This window comes from Eleutherodactylus coqui, chromosome 10, assembly GCF_035609145.1.
Source record: "Eleutherodactylus coqui strain aEleCoq1 chromosome 10, aEleCoq1.hap1, whole genome shotgun sequence".
Taxonomy (NCBI): domain Eukaryota; kingdom Metazoa; phylum Chordata; class Amphibia; order Anura; family Eleutherodactylidae; genus Eleutherodactylus; species Eleutherodactylus coqui.
This window is the reverse complement of record NC_089846.1, coordinates 14,794,438-14,821,655: the sequence shown is the minus strand read 5'-3', so window position 1 is coordinate 14,821,655 and position 27,218 is coordinate 14,794,438. Positions and strand designations below refer to the sequence as shown.

General features: G+C 45.3%; 1 protein-coding gene across 1 annotated transcript; it reads right to left on the bottom strand.

Moving 5' to 3' along the window:
* Positions 1–1,565: 1,565 nt before the first annotated feature.
* Positions 1,566–25,322, bottom strand: LOC136580085 (sulfotransferase 1 family member D1-like). Its single transcript, XM_066580323.1, has 7 exons — positions 25,158–25,322; positions 24,837–24,959; positions 8,460–8,557; positions 8,261–8,387; positions 6,588–6,682; positions 5,964–6,144; positions 1,566–1,753 (listed from the first exon to the last, which is right to left on the bottom strand). The coding sequence occupies exons 1-7, from the start codon at positions 25,282–25,284 to the stop codon at positions 1,641–1,643; spliced, it is 864 nt and encodes a 287-aa protein (XP_066436420.1). The 5' UTR covers positions 25,285–25,322; the 3' UTR covers positions 1,566–1,640.
* Between the last annotated feature and the right edge of the window lie 1,896 nt (positions 25,323–27,218).

Genomic DNA, 27,218 nt, shown 5'->3' with positions numbered 1-27,218 from the left:
AAGCATTGGCTCTTCTTCCTCTACCAAGAACTCCAGCATCATTGTCTTAACCCCTTCCTGTCCTAGAATGTAAATGTACTTCATGGGAAGGAAGAGGTTACAGTGAAATGTCATATTTCCAGCATGTACAAAGCGTGGGCTTGGAAGCGTAGCCTGCTCGTTGTGAGTGATAGCCAGAGTCTCGTAGCGATAACACAGATCCCTATTGTTAACCTCTTCTATGCTGCAATCACTGTTGATCATGGCATATACAAGGTTCTCCGCCATATAATCATAGGGGGCCGGTAAGTTGCAATGGCATCCAAGTCTGCCATGGACTGTAATAGTTAAGAATATAGATAATACAGTGCAATACAGAAGTATTGCAGTGTATTATATGAGCAATCATAGAATTGCAGGTTCACATACCCTACAGGGACAAATACCCTTTTTTGTATACTTTCCCTGCTGTCACTTCAGTCCATACCAGACACGGCGCCATGCATTGTAGAGCAGCTGTGTCTGGTTTAGCAGCTCAGTCCCATTCTCAGTCCATGTGACGTTACAGGCCTGAAAAGAGGCCACAGCGCCCACTCGAGTGCCATCAGTGATCCTGAACAGCGGACCCTGCCGCATATCTATTGACCCATCTTGGAGGACAGATCATCAATAGTTTAGTGCTGCAAAACCCCTTTAAGGCCGGGTCACACGTCGTTTAAACATTACGCTGTTAAAGGAGCTTAGAAATCTGTAAACTAACAGCAAAGTTGGTAACACGCCAATCTTAGTAAGGACTAGACCATGCATTTTCCTCGTTGCAACGGCTGAAATCCACTAAGAAAATCTGCAGCATTTCCGCATCAGCAAAGATCTGGTAAATACAGAAGATGCGAGATCGGCCTGAAGGAACCGTAAACTGAGACCGCCTTCACACGAAGTGCAATCGCTGCGGACATTTCACAATGCAAAACCTGCAGCAATTACGCAGTCGCCGAATCCATACCTAAATGGTGTGGATTTGGCCACGGATTTTAACCCTTGCATTTCAAGAGTATAAATCTGCAGCGCAGACGGACATGTTGTGGATTTAGAATTCACAGAATTTTTCAAAACCGCTGCAGATTCATTGCGCTACTCTTCCGCACCATGTGAAGAAGACTCAATCTCCTCCAAATGGCTTGTACTGTAAATGCTGCGGATATTCTGCAGCATTAATGCTACGTATAAAGTTGCCCTTTGATGTAATGAGACCCCAACGTCTGTCTGCAGGATCCGCTCGTCTTGTAGAAGTCTTGCAGGGAACACGAGGGTTAGTTTTTTCCCAATCCCTTCCTGGGCCGATTGCCATGGCTTAGCTGCCAGGTCTCAGTTACACAGAATTGTGAGGCCAACAGCATGACTAATCTTGCAACAAAGGCAATTCTCGATGTGTTTGCAGCTCAGCCTCATTCTTGTGAAAACCAAAAACATGGACAGAAAGGGGCGCCGATTTTGGAAAAAGGCAACCCCCTTTTCTATAGTGGATGGATGCATTTCTAGGTGCCGTGTTCCTTTAAGGAGGTTGGTCGGATTAGTGGGCACATTACTATAATGAAAGATCATTTATTTCTCCCGACAATAAAGACATTTCTGGGGTTACAGATTATTCTGCCTTCCGGACTTTATTTTCCGACTGGGAATTTGAGCGAAGAGCCGGCCATTTGTCTCTGATAATCTTCCTCGAAGAGCTCGTTCTGCTGGACGGTGAACAGCGTCTTCCAGTCTCCCACCTTCCCTGTAAAATAGAAGAGCAGGTGTGAGTAGCGCCTAATATAATCCCTCCATTGTCAGCACTTGCACAATCGCGAAGAGAACGCATAAACTCCAAGCTGTCGCCCCTGCTTGCATTCACACACGGCTCACCCTGCATTCTCCCGTTTCCTCGCACTCCAATAACTCCAAAAACATCCTGAAGTGAACTGGCCCCGTGTGTAAGATCAGAAATTAGATTACAGACCCCACTGAGGGCAGGGAGTTACATTAATGGTGACAATCTCTGGACAACGCTATGGGATGGAGTGGTGCTATATACGGTTGCAATCAAAATTATTCAAACCCCCCCCCCCCTGCCATTAAAAATAAGGTTTGTCACATTTACAAACATTCAACTTTAGCAATTTACATTCTTTGCTTTATTTTGCAAACTAGTATAACGGTTTCTCCAAATTCACCACAAAATATCACTTTTACTGACTACTGCAGTCTCAGACTTATTCACCCCCTGAATAGACTCCTTCAGGCTGCCTATACACTTGTGAGAAAATCATGCGACTTTTGAGCGAGAGAAAACTCAGAACTAGGAAACCAATGAATTTCAAATTGTAAGTGGCGAAAAATCGCCGATGATCAGACATCTCATGAGCAAAATTGCAATTTTGTTGCAATTTTCCCTCAGAGCGTACATTACATTTACAAAGCAGGTGTTATCTCAAGGACACCTGATGCCACTAATCAAGAGCTTCATTCATTGCATCAAGTGTGCTTGAGATAAAACATGAAATACCTGGACTGGAGAGGGCTTTGTTGACGGTGACGTTTGATTGTATGTTAGAAATATGGCTAACATGCAAGTCCAAAGTGCAGTCCAAAAAGTAAAGAGATCATTGCCTTGCATAAGCTGAAAAAGAACAAACAGGACACAGTCCGTGAATGTTCCTGGGGATACAGTTAGAGGAACACTGGCTGCACAACACGGATGTGGTAGACAGAGGGCGCCATCACCGATGCGACCAGATTCCTGAGAAGGCAGGTGGTCAAAAACCCTCCAGTGACTGTAAGAGACCTGCAGGAAGACTTGGTGGCAGCGGACACTGAGGTTTTCATTTGCATAGTAAGGCGCATGAAGCCCTCGTTGCACGGCACGGTCAGATTGCCTTGTTGGATCGAACGGCTTGCATGATAATTGTGCCGTGTGAACACATACAGTGAAAGACCGCTGATAAATCGCTGATCAGACAATGAAATAATTGTTGGTCCGCCGCTGCATCGGTCAGTTTTAACAGGCAATCGTCCACTGATCCAAAAGCACAAGAAAAAAAAAAAAAGAAGTCCCCTCCAATATGCTCAAAACCATATCAAACGATATAAAGGAGGCCGGCTTCACATCTGCGTCAGAACCTCCGGCTGAAAATACTGGAAGAAATAGCTCTGAGTGCAGCACTTTCTCTGTTGGCAGATCCCATAACAGTCAATGCGGTCTATCCAGCTCTGTTCAGTTCCATCCATAGATGGAGTCGTTTGGATGGAGTCCCCGCCCCTTGTCCATAGCATGGAGATTCCCCTTTCCTGCGAACGGAGCAAGAAAGTGGAATCCCTGCCGCAGACGTAAAGTCACCCTTAGGCTTCTTTCCCACAAGCGTACACTACCGTTCAAAAGTTTGGGGTCACATTGAAATGTCCTTATCTTTGAAGGAAAAGCACTGTACTTTTCAATGAAGATAACTTTAAACTAGTCCTAACTTTAAACAAATGCACTCTATACATTGCTAATGTGGTAAATGACTATTCTAGCTGCAAATGCCTGTTTTTTTTGTGCAATATCTACAAAGGTGAATAGAGGCCCATTTCCAGAAACTATCACTCCAGTGTTCTAATGGTATAATGTGTTTGCTCATTGGCTCAGAAGGCTAATTGATGATTAGAAAACCCTTGTGCAATCATGTTCACACATCTGAAAACAGTCTAGCTCGTTACAGGAGCTACAAAACTGACCTTCCTGTGAGCAGATTGAGTTTCTGGAGCATCACATTTGTGGGGTCAATTAAACGCTCAAAATGGCCAGAAAAAGAGAACTTTCATCTGAAACTCGACAGTCTATTCTTGTTCTTAGAAATGAAGGCTATTCCATGCGAGAAATTGCTAAGAAATTGAAGATTTCCTACAACGGTGTGTACTACTCCCTTCAGAGGACAGCACAAACAGGCTCTAACCAGAGTAGAAAAAGAAGTGGGAGGCCGCGTTGCAAAACTAAGCAAGAAGATAAGCACATTAGAGTCTCTAGTTTGAGAAACAGACGCCTCACAGGTACCCAACTGGCATCTTCATTAAATAGTACCCGCAAAACACCAGTGTCAACATCTACAGTGAAGAGGCGGCTGCGGGATTTTGGGTTTCAGGGCAGAGTGGCAAAGAAAAAGCCATATCTGAGACTGGCCAATAAAAGAAAAAGATTAAGATGGGAAAAAGAACACAGACATTGGACAGAGGAAGACTGGAAAAAAGTGTTGTGGACGGATGAATCCAAGTTTGAGGTGTTTGGATCACAAAGAAGAACGTTTGTGAGACGCAGAACAAATGAAAAGATGCTGGAAGAATGCCTGACGCCATCTGTTAAGCATGGTGGAGGTAATGTGATGGTCTGGGGTTGCTTTGGTGCTGGTAAGGTGGGAGATTTGTACAGGGTAAAAGGGATTCTGAATAAGGAAGGCTATCACTCCATTTTGCAACGCCATGCCATACCCAGTGGACAGCGCTTGATTGGAACCAATTTCATCCTACAACAGGACAATGACCCTAAACACACCTCCAAATTGTGCAAGAACTATTTACAGCAGAAGCAGGCAGCTGGTATTCTATCGGTAATGGAGTGGCCAGCGCAGTCACCAGATCTGAACCCCATTGAGCTGTTGTGGGAGCAGCTTGACCGTATGGTACGCCAGAAGTGCCCATCCAACCAATCCAACTTGTGGGAGATGCTTCTAGAAGCGTGGGGCGCAATTTCACAAGCTTACCTCAACAAATTAACAGCTAGAATGTCAAAGGTGTGCAATGCTGTAATTGCTGCAAAAGGAGGATTCTTTGACGAAAGCAAAGTTTGATGTAAAAACAATGTTATTTCAAATACAAATCATTATTTCTAACCTTGTCAATGTCTTGGCTCTATTGTCTATTCATTTCACAACGCATGGTGGTGAATAAGTGTGACTTTTCATGGAAAACACAAAATTGTTTGGGTGACCCCAAACTTTTGAACGGTAGTGTATATCAGCCGTCCGCTTTCACGTCCATCTGATATACGCTGTGATCCTATTCCTGAGACGTAAAAGCACCCGGCCAGCCGATATAGCACCGGGCGTTTTTACGTCAGGCCCAAAAGCTAGTCCTGGAACTATCTTTTGGGCCTGAATACATCGGCCGTTGCATGGGCTCCTATGGGAACCAATGACAGCAGCCGGAGGAGGGAGGGAGTTTAGCAATGTGGCTGCTAAACACCCTCTCTGCTCTCCTCCCCGCTGACTCTCTGCAATAGGAGGGGACGGGGCAGAGCTAAGCGCCGCCCTGCCCCGTATCCTCCCATTGCTGGCTGTGGACAAGGGGCAGGATGTGCCCGGAGCCAAGCTCCTGTTCTCTCCCCGCCCCTTGTCCATAGCCATCAAGGGGAGGAGGCGGGACAGGCTGGTGCTTAGCTCCGCCCCATCCCCGCCCATTGCAAAGAACCAGCAGGCAGGAGAAGAATGCTCAGCCTGCGATGGGGAGGGAAAAGGAGCGACAGCATGGTAGTCTCAACGCATATACGCCGGGACCCACGCCGTCTGAACGGGTGCACAAACATTTGATTTGTGCCCCCGTTCACCAATTTTATCTCTCCCAACATAGTGTATATATTGGCCGGCCGTGAAAATGGCCGACTGATATACGCTCGTGGGAAAGAAGCCTTAGCCGCAGAAATTTTTGAATTCTGTTGTGTTGAGTGATTTTCATTGTTCTCGTTTGATTGTTTTTGTAAACGGCTGAAAGTTTGTAAATTTGGATAATAAACAGAATTTTTAATGTGATAATTTTTGATTGCAACTGTAGGTAGTCTGGGCCAGAGACCGACCCCCAAAGAGCAGTTTAGTGGGGTACATTAGGGGTGCAGTAGGACTGGAGTTATAAGGGTACATGGCTGCATGAGCAGTGGGATGGCGATACGGGGTCTGGCTGGGGGTGGATGATGTCGTTTTCACCTTTCCTCATAAATCCTGCCTCGGATTGGTCAAGAATCTCCTTGGGGAAATCAGAGTAATTGGCCATCGGGTTCTTTTTCATGTATTCGAAGGAGCTGAGTCTTCCAATCTTCTCAATTGTTTCCTCCGATAGGTTTTTTCCCAGGAACTTTGCCACCTTCCGGATCTCTTGTAGGGGCGCCTGCAGATGGAGCAGAATGGCGTTATTTTAGAACTACGGTAGAGTGGGGTCGCTGCAAACAATGGGGTGACCCAACACAGACGAGAGCTGTCGGTGCTGCCCAAGGAGGTGACATTGTGCAGGAGGCAACTGGCTGGTACCTATGGGGGCACTGTGCCTGGCACTGCTATGTGGCTGAAGGGTAATGCAGCCGTCTTACACAATATTATCGTCCTATTAGCACTGATCATTCTTGGGCCCTGAATAGAGGAACGTGGAATAAACTGAAGGCGCTCCAGAATGAGGGTCAGAGGTCTGCACTGACAATAGTCAGGTAGGGCAGTGTGATGCCGGGATCTGGGGCCGCAGCCGCCCCTTACAGGGATATGTATATATATGGAGGCCGTTTTACAGAAGTGACAACAGGAAGCGCAGCTGATGATATAACATACTATTCATCTTACCTTCTTCACATCCTCAAAAAATACGTATAAAATATTGTGCTTTCCTTGCGCTTCCCAGAAACCTTTCACGTGATCGTACCAGGAGCCCCAGCCCACTGCAGGAGAATAGAACAATCAGAAGGGACTAGACTGCAGCAGCGTCCTGTGTCCACAAGGGGTCAGAAAGACGACACATTTACAACATAATTTAGTCATCACACATCATTCAAACTGCCATCATTCATAACATCATCACACAGTTAAATACATCGTATATAGTTCATATTATGTCTATAAATGATATGTGACGGTGATGACATTCAGAATGATGTGTGATGATAACATGAATGACTTCTGATGTGTGAAGAGGTTATGAATTTCTCTCAATTAATGAATGATATATGTGGAGGAGGTCGTTATGAATGATATGTGGTGATAAGGACGACGTGAATGCTATGTGATATGAATGAGGTTATAAGTGATGTGCGATATGAATGTTGAATAATGATGACATTACGAATGATGCGTGATGTTATGAATTGATGAAAGATGTGTAATTGATGACACTATGAATGGTACGTGATGTTATGAATGATGTGTGATTTATAAATAGTGTATTTTTATATTCTGAATGATATGGTGATGACATACACAATATTATTACATCATTCATAACCCATCAATTAGGGGCTAGCCACACTGCCTTATGTTGCCTCCGTTTTACATACAGACTTCAGAAGGGTGTTCCGGCCTGACAGCAGGTTTCCTGACATAAAGCAATATGGCCCCTTAAAAGCAAAATTGTCACCCGCTTCATGATGCTCTCTACAGCCAGAAGTCCTATTATTTCCGAGCTACAGGTTCCCAACCAAGCCACACTGACGATTGACAGGTTTTGCCCTATGCACAGTAATAGGGAAAAATCTGTCAATTACCGGTGGGTGGAGCCTGCAGGTCATAAACTTAAGGACTCCTGGCTCAGAGCGCTGCCAGTGCTCTACAGAGAATATATAATATTTGGCCAAACTACAGCATATTTATACATCACACACACACACAAACACACACGAATTCAGTGTCAATACTCAGGGAGAGAATAGCCTGAAGTAGGTTGAAAGATTCGCTTTAACACACATCATTCAAAAATCATACATAACTCATCAGTTTCATATTACTGAATGTTATCACCATAACACTAGATCATCACCACATATGAATGTTGCGTGATGTTTTGAATACCACCAGTCATAATGTCATCAGATATAATTGATATCAAATTATTCATTAGGTCATCAACACACATCATCCATAATATCACACATTCAAAACGCCATCATCCTAACATTCATCAATCACACTTCATATAATTGATGTTATCACATCATTCATTAATCACACCTCATTCATATCATCACATCAGTCAACAATCACACACCATTCAAACATTTAGAACATCATCCTCACACCATTCATAAAGGTGATGCAAAGCTTGTCAAGCCAGTAAAGGTTTTGGGGCAGAAGTCAGCAGACGGTGACGGTTCTCGCTGGGTTGGCCTCAGATCGTTGTCCTTTGGAGAAATCGCACCTTTTCCCTTAACGCAATAAATGTTTTGTTTCTGACCGTAACCTCAAAACCGAACACCACAAAGTGACACGTCAGTGTCTGCTGCACCTCTAGAGCTCCCCTTCCTCACCGTCTCCCTTCATAAATCGCTCCAGGTACTTCTCCCAAGGGTCGGGATGAGGATGGAATAGCAGAATATGGTCAAAATGGTAGAAGGAGGTGACCGTGTCTCTTGCATTTCGCGCCACATAGATCACCTGGGGACAAACATATGAAAGTCATTTCTACTGTGAGACCAGTCACCTACAAAATACTGGAAGACTCCGAACCTTGCAGTTGTGTTCCCAGAAAGACTGCGGCACCAGCTGCACAGGTAGGTGGCTCTTCAGGATCCGGGGGGAGGGCATCCTATTCACCTCTTCTATGCCTGAAGGACGACATTAGATATTACTTGACTATACCATAATCAAGACATGTCCTATTGGATATCATAGATGTCAGCTGGATGACAGTACTAGATGATGGGAATGTGAAAGTGTCTGGCATCAGCTTATCTTGGAGGGTTCAGCTCGTGTCCTCAGGTGCCCTTCTGCAGCTCGTGTCCTCAGGTGCCCTTCTGCAGCTCGTGTCCTCAGTAATGATCTCACCTGAAGAAATCCTATCAATTCAGCAGTCACTACCCCAGGACTCCACTCTATGGGGGAACCTGAAAACTGGAGAAACGGTGCACTACAGCAATATAGGAATAACAGAGGGAAATTTACTAATCCCAGCATTACCAGTGTTGGGTTTAGTGCAATTTCCCCAGGCTCAGTGTGTGCTAAATACATGAAGAGGTGCAAGCGATTTCATGTATTCCGTGCATCTCCAGCAGCTCTGTGTGCTTAGATACCCATTCCATTATGGCTTCCTGAAGTACCGCACTAGTAATAGTGATTTTTTCCAATACCGACCCCTGTGGTACCCCACTGGTAACTGTGACCCAGTGGTTGTTCCTATGCAGAAAGAAGTCTTCTTGCTATTGTTCTGCAATTTGGCACCACAGGCCGAAAATTCAGGGCACTAAAGCAGCAGTTGTGGCCCTTCATTAGGAAAGGGGAATCTCCATGCCAAACGACTCCATCGATGTAATGTGTAGCCCTCTTGTATTGTGGCCCCGTGTGCTGAACAGGATGGGCTGCTGGCACATAACGATCAACCAACAGAGAACATTCTGCACCACATGCAATCAGATAGGTGCTCCTCCACTCTGTCTGCATCAAGAAGTCTTAATGATTTACAGTGCACAAAATTAACCCCTTAGTGACCAAGTGCCCCCGCACCCCCCATTTTCATTTTTTTCCTCCCCTTTAAAAAAAAAAAAAGTAACTCCTTTATTTATCCATTGGCATAGCTATTTAACCCCTTCATGACGCGGGCCTTTTTTCCCTCCATTTTCGTTTTTTCCTCCCCCGCTTAAAAAAAATCGTAACTCCTTTATTTATCCATCGACGTCGCTATATGAGGGCTTGTTTTTTGCGGAACGAGTTGTATTTTTCAATGGTGCTATTTAATGTACTGAAAAACTTGTAAAAAATTCTAAGTGGAGTAAAATGAAAAAAAAAAAAACACATTCCGCCATCTTTCGGTGCGTCTTGTTTCTACGGCGCACAAACTGCAACAAAAATGACATAACTTTATTCTATGGGTCAGTGCGATTGCTACAATACCAAACTTGTATAGTTTTTTTTTTACTATACTACTCTTTTTTTTTTTTAAAGACATTTAATTTTCTTCTATTTTTTTCTGCTGTCATCTTGTGCGCGCAATAACTTTATTTTTCCGTCGACGTAGTTCAGCAATGGCTCATTTTTTGCGGGATGTCCTTTAGTTTCCATTACTACTCATACGGAATACATACGACTTTTTCATCGCTTTTTATTGTGTTTTTTCTGGGAGACAGGGTGACTGAAAAAGTGCATTTCTGCCGTTCTTTATTTTCTTTCGGACTACATTCACCGCGGGAGGTAAATAATGTGCTGCTTTGATAGATCAGACTTTTACGGACGTGGCGATACCAAATATGTATTTTAATTTTATTATGTAGACTTTTTAATTATATATATATATATATATATATATATATATATATATATATATATATATATAGCAAAAGGGGGGCGATTTAAACTTTTACTACTTTTTTAACTTTACTTTTAAGTCCCCCTGGGGGACTACAATATGCGATACTTTGATCGCTCCTGCAGCATGAAGTCTCTCAGTCTCTCCCAACCCCACGGGAATGGCTTGATAGGCAGTCTCTCAAGGCAGCCCTGGGGCCTTTCAGAAGGCCCCCGGCAGCCATGACACCTGCACGGCTCTCCCGATCTCACTGCGGGGGGGGGGGGGCGTACGGGACCCCCGAACAGCGTAAATGTACGTCCTGGAGCAGGAAGGGGTTAATGTACCGTATAGTGTACTGAAAAAAACTTCAAAAATTTTAAGCGGAGAGAAATGAAAAAAAAAAAAAAAAGAAATTCCGCCATCTTTCACTGCGTCTTGTTTCTACGGCGCACAAACTGCAACAAAAATGACCCGATAACTTTATTCTATGGGTCAGTACTCAGTACGATTACTACGATACCAAACTTTTTATTGCTGTACTACTTGTATTTTTTTTTCAAAGATATTTAATTGTTTTAAATTATTTTCTGCTGCATCTTGTGCGCAGAATGGCTTTTTTTATTTTTCCGTCCACATAGTTGTGCGAGGGCTCATTTTTGCGGGAAGTCCTGTAGTTTGCGTTGGTACCATTTTGGAATGCATATGACTTTTTGATCGCTTTTTATTGCATTTTTTCTTGGAGACAGGCTGACCCAAAAAGTGCATTTCTGGCTTTATTTTTTCTGATAACGTTTATACTTTGATAGATCTGACTTTTACGGACGCAGCGATACCAAATATGTATTTTTGTTTTATTATTTAAATTCTAATTATAAATATGGCAAAAAATTTTTTTTACTTATTACTTTTTAAAATAAATATTTAGTAAAAAAAAACAAAAACAAAAAAAGAAAACCAAACAAACACAACTTTATTGATCTTTTCACTTTTCTTTTTCAGTCCCCAGAGGGAACAACTTGCAATGCTTTGATAGCTCCTGCAGTATGATGTACAGGACGTAATAACACGATAGGCTATCACTAAGAGGTTAACTGAAAATACCCTGAACTTTATCGTCAGGCCTCCATCCGGATATCTGAGCCTAACCTTATGCCTGCTAAATCTAAGCGCTGCACACAGATTAAATTACTGGAGCAACCTCTGTGTTCTTCAACCTCAGGGCTGTCAGGGAGCCTATTCCTAACCTATGTCCTGTGCCTGACCCTAACAGATACCAAAGGCCTGACACTAGCCATGACCTTGACCTCAATCCACATCCAGGGCCTGAGCCTAACTCAAGTTTTAAACCTGAGCCTAATCCTTAGCCTAACCCAAACCCAAGGCCCTACCCTGACAATCAGCATGAACCAAGTACTGAGCCTATCCCAAACCCAGGATCTGACACAAACAATGACCCCGAGCCTAATCCATACCATAAACCTCAGGGTGAAGTCACACGAACGTATATCGGCTCGGTTTTTACGCCGAGCCGATATACGTTGTCCTCGTGTGCAGGGGGGGGGAGGATGGAAGAGCCAGGAGCAGGAACTGAGCTCCCGCCCCCCTCTCTGCCTCCTCTCCGCCCCTCTGCACTATTTGCAATGGGGAGAGGTGGGGCGGGGGCGGGGCTAATTCTTGGAACTTAGCCCCACCCCTTCCCATTACAAATAATGCAGAGGGGCGGAGAGGGGGCGGGGAGCTCAGTTCCTGTTCCTGCTCCTGGCTCCTCCATCCCCCCCTGCACACGAGGACAACGTATATCGGCTCGGCGTAAAAACCGAGCCGATATACGTTCGTGTGACTTCACCCTAAGTCTAAAAGCTAACGAATTCCTGATGCTAACCATACACCTGAGCTTAATCCACACCAGGGCCTGACCCTAACAATGAGCTTGAGCCTAACCCATACGGAGGGACTGACCATAAAGCTGAGCCTAATCCATACCCAAGGTCTAACCCTAACCTATACCAGGGCCTGACCATAATCCCGAGCTTTTTCAATACTCAGGGCCTGACCCCAACCATAAATCTGGCCCAACTCCTTCAAGACCTGACCATGACCCATACTCAAATCTTATCCATACACAGTGCCTGATCTTGACAGTAATCCTAAATCTAACTCATACCTAGGACCTGCCCCCAATCCATACTCAAGGCTTGACCATAATGTAGAACCTGACCCTCAGCTTAATCAAATTGTGTATCCATTCACCGCTATATGTATTCTGGTTTGGTTATGGCTGCATCAGTGTAATGGTCATTCAGCAATCGTTTGTTCATTCATCCTACTTCTATCTAATATGTAGGGCCCCCATAAGTGTGCCCAGCACCCACTGATCATTCACCTGAAACCCAGTACTGCATTGTCCTACCGCAGTACCATCCAGAAAAGACTGCAACCAACCCGGACCCAAAGCCCAAACATAACCCAAAGTCTAATCTGTAGCCTCAGCCTGACCCAAAGTCTAACCATGAGCCTAGCCGAAACCTTAACTTGGACACTAATACAGCGCCCCCTCCTCCAGCACATATAGTAGCAGGCAGTATAATACAGCGCCCCCTCTTCCAGCTCATATGGTAGCAGGCAGTATAATACAGCGCCCCCTCTTCCAGCTCATATAGTAGCAGGCAGTATAATACAGCGCCCCCTCTTCCAGCTCATATGGTAGCAGGCAGTATAATACAGCGCCCCCTCTTCCAGCTCATATAGTAGCAGGCAGTATAATACAGCGCCCCCTCTTCCAGCACATATAGTAGCAGGCAGTATAATACAGCGCCCCCTCTTCCAGCACATATAGTAGCAGGCAGTATAATACAGCGCCCCCTCTTCCAGCTCATATAGTAGCAGGCAGTATAATACAGCGCCCCCCTCTTCCAGCTCATATAGTAGCAGGCAGTATAATACAGCGCCCCCTCTTTCAGCTCATATAGTAGCAGGCAGTATAATACAGCGCCCCCTCTTTCAGCTCATATAGTACAAGGCAGTATAATACAGCGCCCCCCTCTTCCAGCTCATATAGTAGCAGGCAGTATAATACAGCGCCCCCTCTTCCAGCTCATATAGTAGCAGGCAGTATAATACAGCGCCCCCCTCTTCCAGCTCATATAGTAGCAGGCAGTATAATACAGCGCCCCCTCTTTCAGCTCATATAGTAGCAGGCAGTATAATACAGCGCCCCCCTCTTCCAGCTCATATAGTAGCAGGCAGTATAATACAGCGCCCCCTCTTCCAGCTCATATAGTAGCAGGCAGTATAATACAGCGCCCCCTCTTCCAGCTCATATAGTAGCAGGCAGTATAATACAGCGCCCCCTCTTCCAGCTCATATAGTAGCAGGCAGTATAATACAGCCCCCCCTTTTCCAGCTCATAGTAGCAGGCAGTATAATACAGCGCCCCCTTTTCCAGGTCATATAGTAGCAGGCAGTATAATACAGCGCCCCCTCTTCCAGCTCATATAGTAGCAGGCAGTATAATACAGCGCCCCCTCTTCCAGCTCATATAGTAGCAGGCAGTATAATACAGCCATTAATACCTGCACTTCTCACACCCATCAACATGGAGAAAGGACATAAAAAGACAGACCATTACCATTGTAAAGGGTGGGGATGGATTCCTCCTATGGGTTTATTCTTTGGCCAACCAGGGAAAGTAGTGAAGTCACCTTGACAATAGGCCATTGGTGATGAGGGCACAATACTCCCCTTACGCCCACTCTCCTTGTCCAACCCTCATCCCAGTAACGCTTGCTCCTGCGCCATTACACTGGCACGAGTACCGCTGGCATCGCTCACAGCGCTGCCGGAATGGAGGGGGAGCGGCCCGGGAGCGTTCTCCCCCATCCGCCTCCATTCACGGTAAGCAGACAGTTGTTCAAAAGTGAACGGCACATCATTCAGTTTTCTGCAAACAAGAACTGAGCGGCTCTCATTCAGTCGCTGCAGGCATTTACATGGGACGATTATCCTGTGTCCGGGTGTTGTCCAATGCGACTTATGCAACCTGCATACGGCCTTGTGTAAAGTAAAAGGTGGCATTTTCAGAGGTGCGGGTGTCTTTAAGAATGTGTCTGGATTGAGATTTGTGGGGGTGGAGGATTAGTCTCATTTATCTTTTTTTTAATTGATGGTATGCAATAAAGCTTCCAGCACTAAAATATTTAATCTCTGGCTCCTCGCGTCCTGGAATAACATACAGGAGATTGGATCTGTGTACTTTGCCAATCCTCACATTGGGAGTTTGGCAGAAGTTTATCTCCTTATCCCTGCAGAGTATACAGCGGTCTGTGTATACGGGGGAGCTGGGCTGACTGTTGGCCGACCCAGTGTCCGGCTGACCACTCTCTGCAGTGTGAGGCCAGCTTAAAGGGGCGGTGGGTTTAGTTCTCCTGTGAGGACCTACGTGGTATAATGTAACCGTGTTTTTCTACGACGGCGATTAAGACTTGTCGCCTTGTTTCTGTGTGACCCGCTGTGCAGCTCCATCTTGGTTTGGTGTAACGCACCCTTGAGGTCGATCCAACAGCCCCTAACCCTGCGTTGCCACCTCGGACGGTGGATCCCCTTTCCTCTTGCTTCTGTGAAAGTATTGAATCATTTAACGCAGTAGTGTTGTGTGCAGAATATTTGTGCCGTGACGCCCACTCCTATACTGTTACACAAGAGCGAGCACCGCTGGCATCGCTCACAGTGCAGGCGGAGAAGGTCGGGGAGCGTTCGCCCCCCACTGCCTCCATTCACTGTAAAACAGTCATTCAAAAGTGAATTGCTATTTACACTGAATGACACTGATAATCGCCCAGAGTCCCGTGGGAGCCTGGACTATAATGGTCCCGTGTAAAAAGGGCCATTACAGAGAAGTACGGTATCAGGCAAATAAGGGAGATGGAATAATACCTCCACAGCGCCGCCTATTGGAAGGCAGCATTCCTTCAAGCCAAAGTTAGACTGTTTATACAAGCCTTGTAACAATGACTGGGACACACATGCTGAGGACTTTGAATTGTTGACTTAAGGGCCATTTACACGAGGTGATTATCAAGCAAACTTTGTGTAAAAGAACAAATTTGTGCAATAATCGTTGCATCTAAAGAACAGCCATCGTGCAATATCCATTTAAAGTTTGTTGGTCGCTCACTTTCAACTAGCATGAAAGTCATCGCCAACTTCTTGCTCCCCGGTCACATAGAATGTGGAGTGCTGAGCGAGAAGCCTGTGAGGATCTGTCCATCTAACCTAGCGGTGACGTCAGCGCTCCTGCAGATCATTTAGACGACTGTTGTGCCTTGTAAATAGGACATAATTGACTTTTTGGGGTTTGTCACTATAGAACCTCTTGGGATGAAGACCTCTACAGTGAGAGACATTTGTGTTCCCAGACATTTTTTAACTTTGTTTTATTCAAAAGTATTGCAAAAATTGGTACAAGGAACACAATTCTGCAAAGTTTGTACAGGATTTTCTTTCTTGTATATAGGAGAAGAACAATTTAAAAGAAAACCAAAGACGTAAAAGAAGGATTTTCTCTCCCTCTTTATTAACGGGAATTAAACAAAAGTTTGTTAATGTATATTGCAATAAACATTTCATCATATTGGCTTCCATCTTATCTCTTGGGTCTGTAGTACATAATGCATCTGTTTCCGACAATCAGTCTATAGTGTTTGCGGAGAGGTAAGCCATGGTTCCCATATTTTTTAAAAATTTGTTAGGGCATCCCCTGTGTTGGTATATTATTTTTTCATATGGGATTACTACATCTACCAACCTCCTCCAGCTGGCAACAGAGGGCGGCTCGCCAACTCAGCCATTTCCTTCCTGGCCAGAAACAAGGCTTCTCTAAGGAAGATCCGGGTATGGTGTGGCCATATTTCCCCATCTATTAGACCGAACAGCGCTATTTTTGGGTCCAAAGTAAGGGGAAAGGGTAGGTGTAAGGACAAAAAGGTCCAGATATCTGTCCAGAATTCTATAATATGAGGGCATTCCCATATTAAGGGTCAGCCTTGCCTAGTGCCCCATAAAGGGAAATTTAGATGACCGTATGAGATCTGTAAATAATTTTGATCCAGGCTTCTAAGACGCTCCACTCCAAAGAGTCGAAGGCCTTCTTAGCATCCAGTGGCACTAGCGCCCAGGGAACATCATGCATTCTATTCAACTGGATGGTTGCTTGGACTCTACGGATATAGTGGTGGATTTCCCAGGCATATAGCCGGTCTGGTCCCAGTTGATAATGGAAAGAATAACTAGGTTTAATGTAGTAGCTAAAATTTTGGTGAGTATTTTATAGTCAATGTTAAAGGGGTTGTCCCGCGCCGAAACGGTTTTTTTTTTTTCAATAGCCCCCCCGTTCGGCGCGAGACAAACCCGATGCAGGCATAAAAAAAACAAACCGTCCAGTACTTACCCGAATCCCCGCGCTCCGGCGACTTCTGACTTACCTTGTGAAGATGGCCGCCGGGATCTTCACCCTCGGTGGACCGCAGGTCTTCTGTGCGGTCCATTGCCGATTCCAGCCTCCTGATTGGCTGGAATCGGCACACGTGACGGGGCGGAGCTACGAGGAGCCGCTCTCCAGCACGAGCGGCCCCATTCAGAAGGGAGAAGACCAGACTGCGCAAGCGCGTCTAATCGGGTGATTAGACGCTGAAGATTAGACGGCACCATGGAGACGGGGACGCCAGCAACGGAACAGGTAAGTGAATAACTTCTGTATGGCTCATAATTAATGCACAATGTACATTACAAAGTGCATTAATATGGCCATACAGAAGTGTATACCCCCACTTTGTTTCACGGGACAACCCCTTTAAGTAACGATATTGGACGGTAGGAGTCACATTCCATGGGTTCCTTACCCCGTTTAATAGAACTATGATGGTGGCATCATAAAAGGAGGGTGGAAGGGAGCCCTCCAAATGGACTTGTCTCAACATCTCCAGCAAAACTGGAGAGAGCTCCTCTAGGTATTTCTTGTACACCTCAATTGGAAGGCCGTCTGGCCTGGGAGACTTATTTAATGCCATGTCCGCAATTGCCTGCTGGACCTCCTCTAGAGTAATAAGAGCATCCAGCAGAGCTCCGTGGATAGGGCTGGAATCTTCCAAATATGTTACGGCGTCTGATAGGGATTTATCGCTTGAGCTATATAAAGTTGGCGTAATAGTCTTTGAAGCGAGTTCTGATAGATTACGTCTCTGTAAACTCCACCCCATTAGGGTCTTTTATTCTCAGGACAGAGATTGTTTTGCTTAATTAGATTTGCTAATAGATGGCTGAACTGATTGCCCATCTCAAAATATTGTTTGGTTAAAAAAAAAAAAAAACCCCAAAAAAACCACACACCTTACCTTTGGTATTTAAAGGCAGCCTGTTATATAATTATACAGCCTCGGTTACTTGTGTTTGCGGTTCTGAGAGGTGGTACGCTTTATAAATGAAATGGTAGACCTGATGCATCCTCTAAAGTATGCCTTAAGCGGATCCCATCTCAAGGCGTAGGGAGTGGTATCATCGTGTATTTCCAGGAAAGAAGACAGTTGGTCAGAGATAGTCGTCTGGACCTATCAGTTTCAGCCAGAAGGGGGTGCAATTTCCAAGTTTCCAGGCTGTAGTCCGACGTGCCACACAGCCCATGTTGTATGGAAGAGACATGAATGGCCAGCGAGGGAGTGCTGAACATATAGCCCAGTCTGGATAAGGACCCCTGGCTGGGAGAGTGACAGGTGTATTCAGACACATCTGGATGGTCCAGACGCCATAAATCTATCCAACCCACCCCGTGAATCAGCTGTCACATTGGGGATATCCCTCCGCTGATGGCACGTGGGTGTATCTGGAATCTCTCAGGCAGTCTATAGTTTGGTTAAAGTCTCCAACGCTCAGAACATCCGTTAGCGGGTATTGATGTGCAAATGTAATGGCTGCCTGCAGAACACGCATGTTGTTGTGTGGCGGGTTATAAATTCATAATATAACGTATGGCTTGCATCTATTTCTGCGTACACGAATACAAATCTACTCTATGGATCCCTTCTGGCGTTGGTGGGATTCCAGTGTAATGAGCGGTGAATTAACAAAAACTCCCTTGGAGAATGAAGTATGGAAGGAGTGGCAGGTCCACTGAACTTATGTTTTTAAGAGGTCTACTTTGTCTGATATCAAATGTGTTTCTTGCAGACCAATTATGTGAGGGTTATATCGTCAGATATGTGAAAACACCGCCATTCTCTTAGCTGGGGTAGCTAGGCCTTGCACATTCCAAGACAGACATGAGCATTTATCCATCAGTACTAGTCGCATAGAATTTAACTGACAGCAGACAGTAGCACTGCAGCGAGTCCCCAAACACATGCCAACATGTGGAAGCGGTTAGGAAAACATTAACCCTTTCCAATCCAATTTGTATTCTGGTTTTCCTAGAGGGCCTACTCTTTTTTTGCCGTTATACAACGGCGCTATCTGCTGGCTAAAGCCAGTACCTGCATGAGGTGACACATTTGATAGGCTCAGATAGCAGAGAGGCTGGCAATATACAGTAAGAGAACCCTGACGGACTTCTTCCAACATCGGAGCTGTACAGCCTTAAATCATAATGTCTTTAGACGTCAGACATTGGATTGGAAAGGGTTAAACTAAATAGAACAGCTTATATAGCAAACTTTGTACATCCAAAAGAGCTTAACTAGATCCATCCCGGATCTGTATTTAATCTTTATTTAATCTGTCCTATAAGAGGAGAGGTGCAGTCACCCTCCTCCTTACTTTAAAGTTTTTATGGGTAGAGATACCTCATCAACGTGAGGGCAAGTCGGCCTCATTATATAATCGAACAGTGGAGGCGGTCACAGTATGCGTTTTACACGTATGTAAAGCAGCCATTTCACCAAAGACCTTAGAGTGTAGATATATTGAGTCTGTGGTGGTAGGCTCGTGACCTGTGACCTATGACCACCTAACCACTGCCACGTCTACCTGTGCATCTTTTTTACTGTTGCGTGTTGTAGCTTTCGTTACCCCTACGCTGAGGATTCTATGCCAGTCTGTCTTCTGTTTATTAGTTGTAGGATGTCATGTCCTCCTGGCACTTAGAAGAGAGGCAGGAAAAAGGGAAGAGAAGGGAAGAAGAGAAGAGAGAGAAAGAAAAATTAAAAAAAGGAGGATGCGGCGGCGGTGGTGGGGGTGGGCGACTAACAAAATGGTTGAAAAAGGTTATTGTTTAGTAGAGGACGTCAACTCCCAGTTCATGTAGGATGAGCTTGCAGCCACTCCAAGGCCTCAGCAAAAATATTGCCTCTCCTAAAACGTGCAGGGTAAGGTCATCGAATATGGAATGTTCCTGAATTTAAGTGTCTTCTTGACTTCTACAAATGTAGCTCTTCGTTTCTGGAGTTCAGCCGAGAAACCTGGAAATATTCAGACCGTGGCACTGTTGTTTTGCATAGGGCTTTTTAGTTGAGCTTGACGCTGAGTGGTGTCTCGATCTCGGCAGGTGAGGAGCCTGGCCAATATAGGTTAGGAAGGAGCCCCAGGCGGCTTTACAGGGACCCGGTAGGCTCTCTCCACTGAGGGGGGAAAAAAAAAAAAGAGGAAAAGGCATCATACAACAATATTGATTTAAGCCATCGTTCCAGGAATGTTTCGGACATTCTGCTTTCTCTGGAAGGCCCACAATGCGTATATTGTTACGCCAGAGATGATTTTCAAGGTCATCCGATTTGGTTTGGCATTTTGCAGCTTTTTTAATTGCAGTGTGAACCATGGAGGTAAGAGGGTTCAGCTTGTCCTCAGCCGTGGAGATATGCTACTCCATGTTTTTCGTCCCTTCAGGTTTTGCTCATCTTGTCGAAGCAATTTGACGTCAATCTTGATCTCCTCTATCTTGTTAATGAGGTTTTGCAGGCGTTTATAGCTTCTAGCAGCTGGCGTAGAGTAGGCTCAGGTTCGTGCACCGGTTCTACGTCATCCTCCTTGTTCTTTGTCTGTGCGGTTCGTGTCAAGAGTGTCGAGATCAAGAGTGTCCGTGCGAGCAAAGTCCTTTAACCTTTCTGCTGCAGATGGATTTTTGGCACAAGGACTCATGATGCTGCAGAAGTAGGGCATTGAACTGTGTTACAGTACAGTCAACGTACTACAATGCACTGTTGAACTTCAGTCAGGATGTCGAGATATTGATTCTTAAATCTTGCTGTATAACTCACTATGCAAGAGTATCAGATGTTATATATGAATAACTGGGTCAAGAGGGGTGTCGTCTCTCCTTAAGGAGAGCACCCAAAAAGTGTGTGGAGACACCTAGGGGGTGAGTGGGTCAGGGGATGGTATAGCCTCTCCCCAAGGAGAGCACCCAGAAGGGGTGTGAGAAGACACCTGAGAGGTGAGGGAGGAGACTTATAAGGCCATGCAAGCTCCTCTAGGTAATTTATGCAAATAAGAAAGATGGAACAATACCTCTGCAACGCCACTTATTGATGGCAGCATTCCGTCAAATCAATGTCAGACCATTTTTACAGGCCTTTATAACAATAATTGGGAATAGGAAACCAGGCCAGGAAACCATACATAGACAGATGCTTTGGGGCTCAGCAGGCCGCTGCACAGGATCTCTCAAAAGCACCGCCGCAGCGTACTTGGGGCCTCCCACAGCAGTCCTGGTGAGTACTGAAAGTCTCTCAGCGCTGTTTAAAGCAGCAATGTTAAGATACTAGCAAGATTTTCTGTATCTCACAGCAGCTCAGCTCATCCGCGTCCTGCCATGTTGGCAGTTAGCCACGCCCCCATATTCCCAGACATTTATATTCCTGTATCTGTTAGGCCGACTTCACACAGGCGAGGAAAAAAAACGCACAAGATTTGCGCGTTGTGAGATGCACAAATATGAACCGTATTCTTTTGAATTGGGTCATACACATGAGCGATGTTTTCCTGCATGGGACCGCGATGCAGGAAACAAGTCGCGGCATGTTCTGTCTCCCTGTGCGCTCTCTCATTGCATCGCCCATTGCTTTCAAGGGGACTGGCGTCAGCATCACGAGGTCTCCCATTGAAAGCAATTTTGACCGAATTTTATGTTACTAGCAAATCAAAATATAGAAAACAGTAATTGTCAGGAGTCGAACCTGGGACCTCCTGAGCTCCATTTAGTAGCTCTCACTGCTGAGCTATCCAGCCTGTGGACAACAGCCCTGCATGACTCCCAACCTTGTTCCATGATTCAAGTTATCCTGGTCCTGACCCCCCCCCCTCTGTTCCTGATTGGGCTTATTATAAAAGCCTGACCCTGCCACTGCACCAGTGAGTGATTATTCTGCATTGACTAAGCAAACTCCACTTCTGCCTGCTTCTCTGCTATTGCGACAAGACCTGCTGATACAGACTTCTGGCTTTCCATCTGACTAGGTTACCCGCCTCATCCCTTGTACTGCAAACCGAGACCTCCCATTGCTGACTCCTGGCTCTTCCTTGACTACTCTCCAGACGAGCAGCTGCTACACCTGAGGCTTCACCTTAGTGACTGAACCACTACAGTAATAGAGGTGAAATTAGATTCGTGAATATGTTTAACCCATTATGAAACAAGCGCTGTAAATTTACGGCGCTTGTGTAGTGGCCCAGTACATCTATCTCTGGCCCCCTCCATAATATCACACATCATGTCTTTTGTAGGTGCACTGTGCAAATTGTCTAGTCATTTTATTATGTGTATTGCACAGCTGCAGCAAGTGAGGTTAAGTGTTGCATGTGCCTGGAAGATGCTTGCAATGTATCATTTACATCCTGTCATGTGGTATGAGTGAGAATATAAATAGAGTGCCAGCCACATGGGGGTATCTTCAACTCCCATGTGGTGAAGAATGGAGGAAGAAGAGCGGTTCCTGATCATCTGTATGCCAGTGACCGTGAGAGAGGGAGTCCCAAAAGAGAGAGAGCGTGAGCATGTTGGTGGTGAATCAAGGCCAAAATCCATGTGCAGAGGTACTCGCCTACTATTGTTCCTGTGGCAGGGATCACTGCGTAGAGGTACTTAAATTCTACTGTTTCCTATATTGTTGACTCATGTCGGGGATCACCACGTAGAGGTACTATCCTATTGCTTGGCTTCCTGCAACTCAACTTTGTGTAATTTGTGCCTTCCACCCAGTGTTTATTCTAAGTAAAAGTTTTGCCAGGCCCTGACCATTACCGGGGACCTGAGGTACGTGATACAAGTCTGTGGCTCATTTATTTACTACCGAGGTTCTTTACAGTGGGTAATGAAACAGTGATGTCATCTGTGGCAATCCCTATGCCTGTTCGCAAGTTTATTGGGAATCCATCACCTAGGGGTGCCCGAAAGAGGCCCAGCGCTGCCCTGGCCGAGGCTACATGCGTCTCTCCGGAAGGGAACATGGTAAGTGCCGCGGTGGCAAGCAACCATCTTACCATCCCAGCTCCTTAGCGTACGCCCTGTGTCCAGGGTTACCCTACAGGACGCTGCACTTGGTCCAGGGATTAAAGCCCAGCCGTATGTAAAGTTACAGTGAGGATTAAAGCCTCCTGCTTCAGCAATCAATCAGAAGCAGGGCAGGTTGTTAGCTGTTAGTTACAGCTGATAACCTGGAGAAGGGAGAAGTGGGTTTTAACCCTTTCTGCCTCCTCCTTTCTTTAGTATACAGTGCTCAATGAGCGCTATGTACTAAAAAGTGAAAGTGGAAGTGTTTCTTCCACTACGTGATCACCAGGATTTCCTTCTACAACCGAGCTGCAGGGTCCCTGATCAGCTCTGCCAGTGACTATTGTCACTACAGGGGATGTTTTCTTCTGTAACTGAGGCTCCTATGGATGTCCCAGCTACAGTGAAAAAACGTCAAACCAAAAAAAACACAAAAACATGTGGAGATACCCCTGAGGTCTTATATGACGTCTTAGGGGACATAGATAGCAAAAAGAAAAATTACATAATTAAGTGGAAAAAAAAAAAAACAGAATAAAACTATATACATAACAAAGAAAATAATCCACAGACGCCAACCAAAACTGTCGCTATATGCACAGTGTAATCCAAAACCATACATATATATCAAGACATCCGAAACAAAATGAGGGACCCGTTACCATACTTTATTTTAGCGTAAATATACAAATTTTAAAGAAAAAAAACAAACAAAACTATTTAAAAAATTCCCCCCCCCCAAAAAAAATTTTTTTAAAGCTTTTTGCCCCCAATAAAACGGAAAAAAAGTCTATGAAAAATGTATTTAAAAAACCCTATAGGTCATGAAAAAAAAAAAAAAAAAAAAAAAAGCAACAAAGAAATTTTGATAGCTAAAGGAAAAAGAAAAATAGGGCAGAAAAAACTACCACATGGCTAAAATCCCTAAAACGTGTCTGGTCCTTAAGGGGTTAACATACAACTGAGGGCTCCTTTCCACTGGCGATAGTGATAATTGCTGCGAGAATATCGCAATGTTAAAAATCGCATTGCATCGCTACAAAATCGCAAGTTTTTGCGTTGCGATGTGATGAGAGAATCTGTTTTGCCATTACACTGTATGTGCGAGAGAAAAACGCAAAACGCTGAAACAATCCTCCTGCTGCGATTTTTAATCCTCGCATCGCAGCTTGCCCTTAAACATCGCTAGTGGAAAGGTTGTCATAGAACAACATGTGCAGGACTTTCCTGCGAGAGCTCGCACTCTCGCATCGCACTGAAAACGCACAATTATCTCGCCAGTGGAAAGGAGCCCTAAGTCATTCCTTAATAGAACTCGAAAAACAAAACTATAGTTACGTCAAAAAGGTATATTAAGTATAGCAATTAAAGATCAAGCAGAGACCGGTAGCCACTGGTGTGATATATTTACCTGTTGGTCTCCTACTGCTTCTCAAACCCTAAGGCTAATTTCCAATGGGCGAGTGATATCGGACCGTGAAACGCGGCCAAAAATTGCGCTCGCCAACATGTGATGTCACCGCAGATGTGAGGCGTTTGTGTTAAAGAGCTGTGGCGGTGGATTGCGAAATGTGTTTCCCAATCGCTCATGTGTACAACCCTGTTCAAAAGTATAGGGTTCCTATTCATGCGTCTCGCAAGGCACACGTCTTGCGCGATTTATTTTTGGCTGTGTGACGTGGCCTACGTTGGATGCTATATCCAATGTTAATTGTGCTGCGTCTTTTCCGTACTGCGGATGTGCGCCGCATTTTCTGTACCGGCCGATGCACAATACAGATAATGCTGCGCCGTCGCTGTCCGCGCTGGAATAGCACATGCTGCGATTTTCCCTCCGGAATTGATTTCTGCTTGTGGACATGGAAAAGTGATTTTCTATAGCATGTCTATGGGTTGTATTTGCGGCGGAATCTGGATGCGAATGCCCACTCCGGATTACGCAATGCAAATACGTCCGTGTGCATTGGGCCATGTGCTGATTGCAGGATTATTTAGACGTCATTTTGCTTCTCCCAGCTCCTTGCAGCATAATACAGCACTGCCTATTCCTGCACACAGCAGGTGATTATATATATTACACACACATATACATGCACGCACTGCTCCCTATTCCAGCACAGCGCTCCCTCCTTACCTGGTTTCATAAGGTGAAAGAGTTCGATGAATGGGATCCGTTCATAGACGGGGCCTCTTCTGCACGCTTGCTCATCTGCGTCGTGCATTATTAGATCCACTATCTCCTGCATCCAGGTGGTTCCTGAAGTTAGGATGAGAAGTTGTTTTCTGATTAATCCCAAAATCATGGGGAAACCCCCAAAACTGAGAGATTTACCCCAACCTGCTGCAACTGAGGTGGGATCACCCCTGCTAAACAGTCTGTGTGTCAGAGCTCAGCATACAGCTCCCCAACCATAGCTACCCAGTGCTCCTCACCCTGCACCTTACAGGGGCTCACCAGATTTGGGGTATGTATCAATTAAAATGTCTCCGTCTCTCGCCTGGAAATTCTTGATTTGCTCCCACTCTTTGGCAATGTCATAAGCCAGGGCCATGCCCTCCACCACCGTCAGCCTTCTCTGCATTGTGAGAGTGTCCTGCAGCAAGAAGCAACTGAGCTCTCCTCCTGAGACACCGACTGATAAGTTACTGGGCGGTACCAGAAAACTCCAATCAACCAAAAGCAAACATTACAGCCCGGGGCGGTACCAGGAGAGGCTGGTGACCTGTAGACACAGACGACAAGACTCCCCCAGCTAGATCTACTGGACCACATACACCAGTGCAGTGTTAACTATCTGTATTCTGGATGTAACACCTGGATCCCCCCACCCATAATAGATCAGCGCATTATTTAACAATCTGTATGCTGGATTTAAACACCCGTAACCACCCCCCTATATCAGTGCTGCGTATTAGTATCTGTATGGTGGATGTAACACCTGGATCCCCCTTCCCCATAGATCAGTGCTGCATATCAGTATCTGCATACTGGATGGAACACTTGGATCCCCCTCCCCATAAATCAGTGCTGCATATCAGTATCTGCATACTGGATGGAACACCTGGATCCCCTCCCCATAAATCAGTGCTGCATATCAGTATCTGCATACTGGATGGAACACCTGGATCCCCTCCCCATAAATCAGTGCTGCGTATCAGTATCTGCATACTGGATGGAACACCTGGATCCCCCTCCCCATAGATTAGTGCTGCATATCAGTATCTGCATACTGGATGAAAAACTTGAATCCCTCTCCCCATAAATCAGTGCTGTTTATCAGTATCTGCATACTGGATGGAACACCTGGATCCCCCTCCCCATAAATCAGTGCTGCGTATCAGTATCTGTATGGTGGATGTAACACTTGGATCCCACTCCCCATAAATCAGTGCTGCGTATCAGTATCTGCATACTGGATGGAACACTTGAATCCCCCTCCCCATCAACTAGTGCTGCGTATCAGTATCTGTATGGTAGATGTAACACCGGGATCCCACTTTGCCATAGATCAGGGCAGGGTATCCATATCTTCATACTGGATGTAACACCTGGATTCCCCCTCCCCATAGATCAGTGCAGTGTATCAGTATCTGTATGGTGGATGTAACGCATAGGCCCACCTCCCCATAGTCCCGATAGATCAGTGCTGCATATAAGTATCTGTATGGAACACCTGGATCCCCCTCCCCTTATAGCTGGCAGAAGAAAGGGAATGTAATCAGGGAACAGCGGTGGTCTCTTCCCTTAATACAGCTCCTAGCGGCTCACATGCTACTAATTGGTACTAATAGACCTTAGTACCAATTAATAGTTTATGCAAAATGATCACTCAAAAGCAATCTTTTGAGCAATCATCTTGGTGGTGTAAAGGCACCTTTAGACCACTTCCAGAACCTTTGGCGCAGATGCTGCACAAAATCAAGGACAGAATAGTGCAGCGAGCCATGCTACTTGTTCAGGAAAATGCTGGCCAGCATGACATTAACCCAACAGACCTCATTATAGTCGGTGGGGTCTGTTGGGCACTGTTCCTGCTGGTTCCGGTGTGTGACCATCACTTTCGTTTTCGTTGTTTGACATGGAACCTAACAACGGAAATAGCGCAGGTGTGAATCAAGCCTCTAAAAACACCGGGACACTTTTGTTTTTACATAAGAGAAATACAGCAATTCCTGAAGCGATTCCAGATACTATTAAAAACAATCACAGAAAACGGCCGTTACTTACTGGGTGAGGAGTGCATATAAATGCATCCTCTCACCATGCAGGTAGCTGACTACCAAATGGAGGAGCCAATAACACCTGTGAGGGCACCGATAAAACACCCACTCACACTTGATAATGAGGGGGGTGGGTGCTTGTCGTACACTCCCACACATAGTGGATACAAGGTGCCAGACCAATCTGATATATGTAGTTCACCATGCAGACCAGCAAACTATTAATGACGCCATGATAATTCGGCGGGTTGCCCTGCATTTCCAACAGTGAACCACATTGGTACTGCCAACCTGG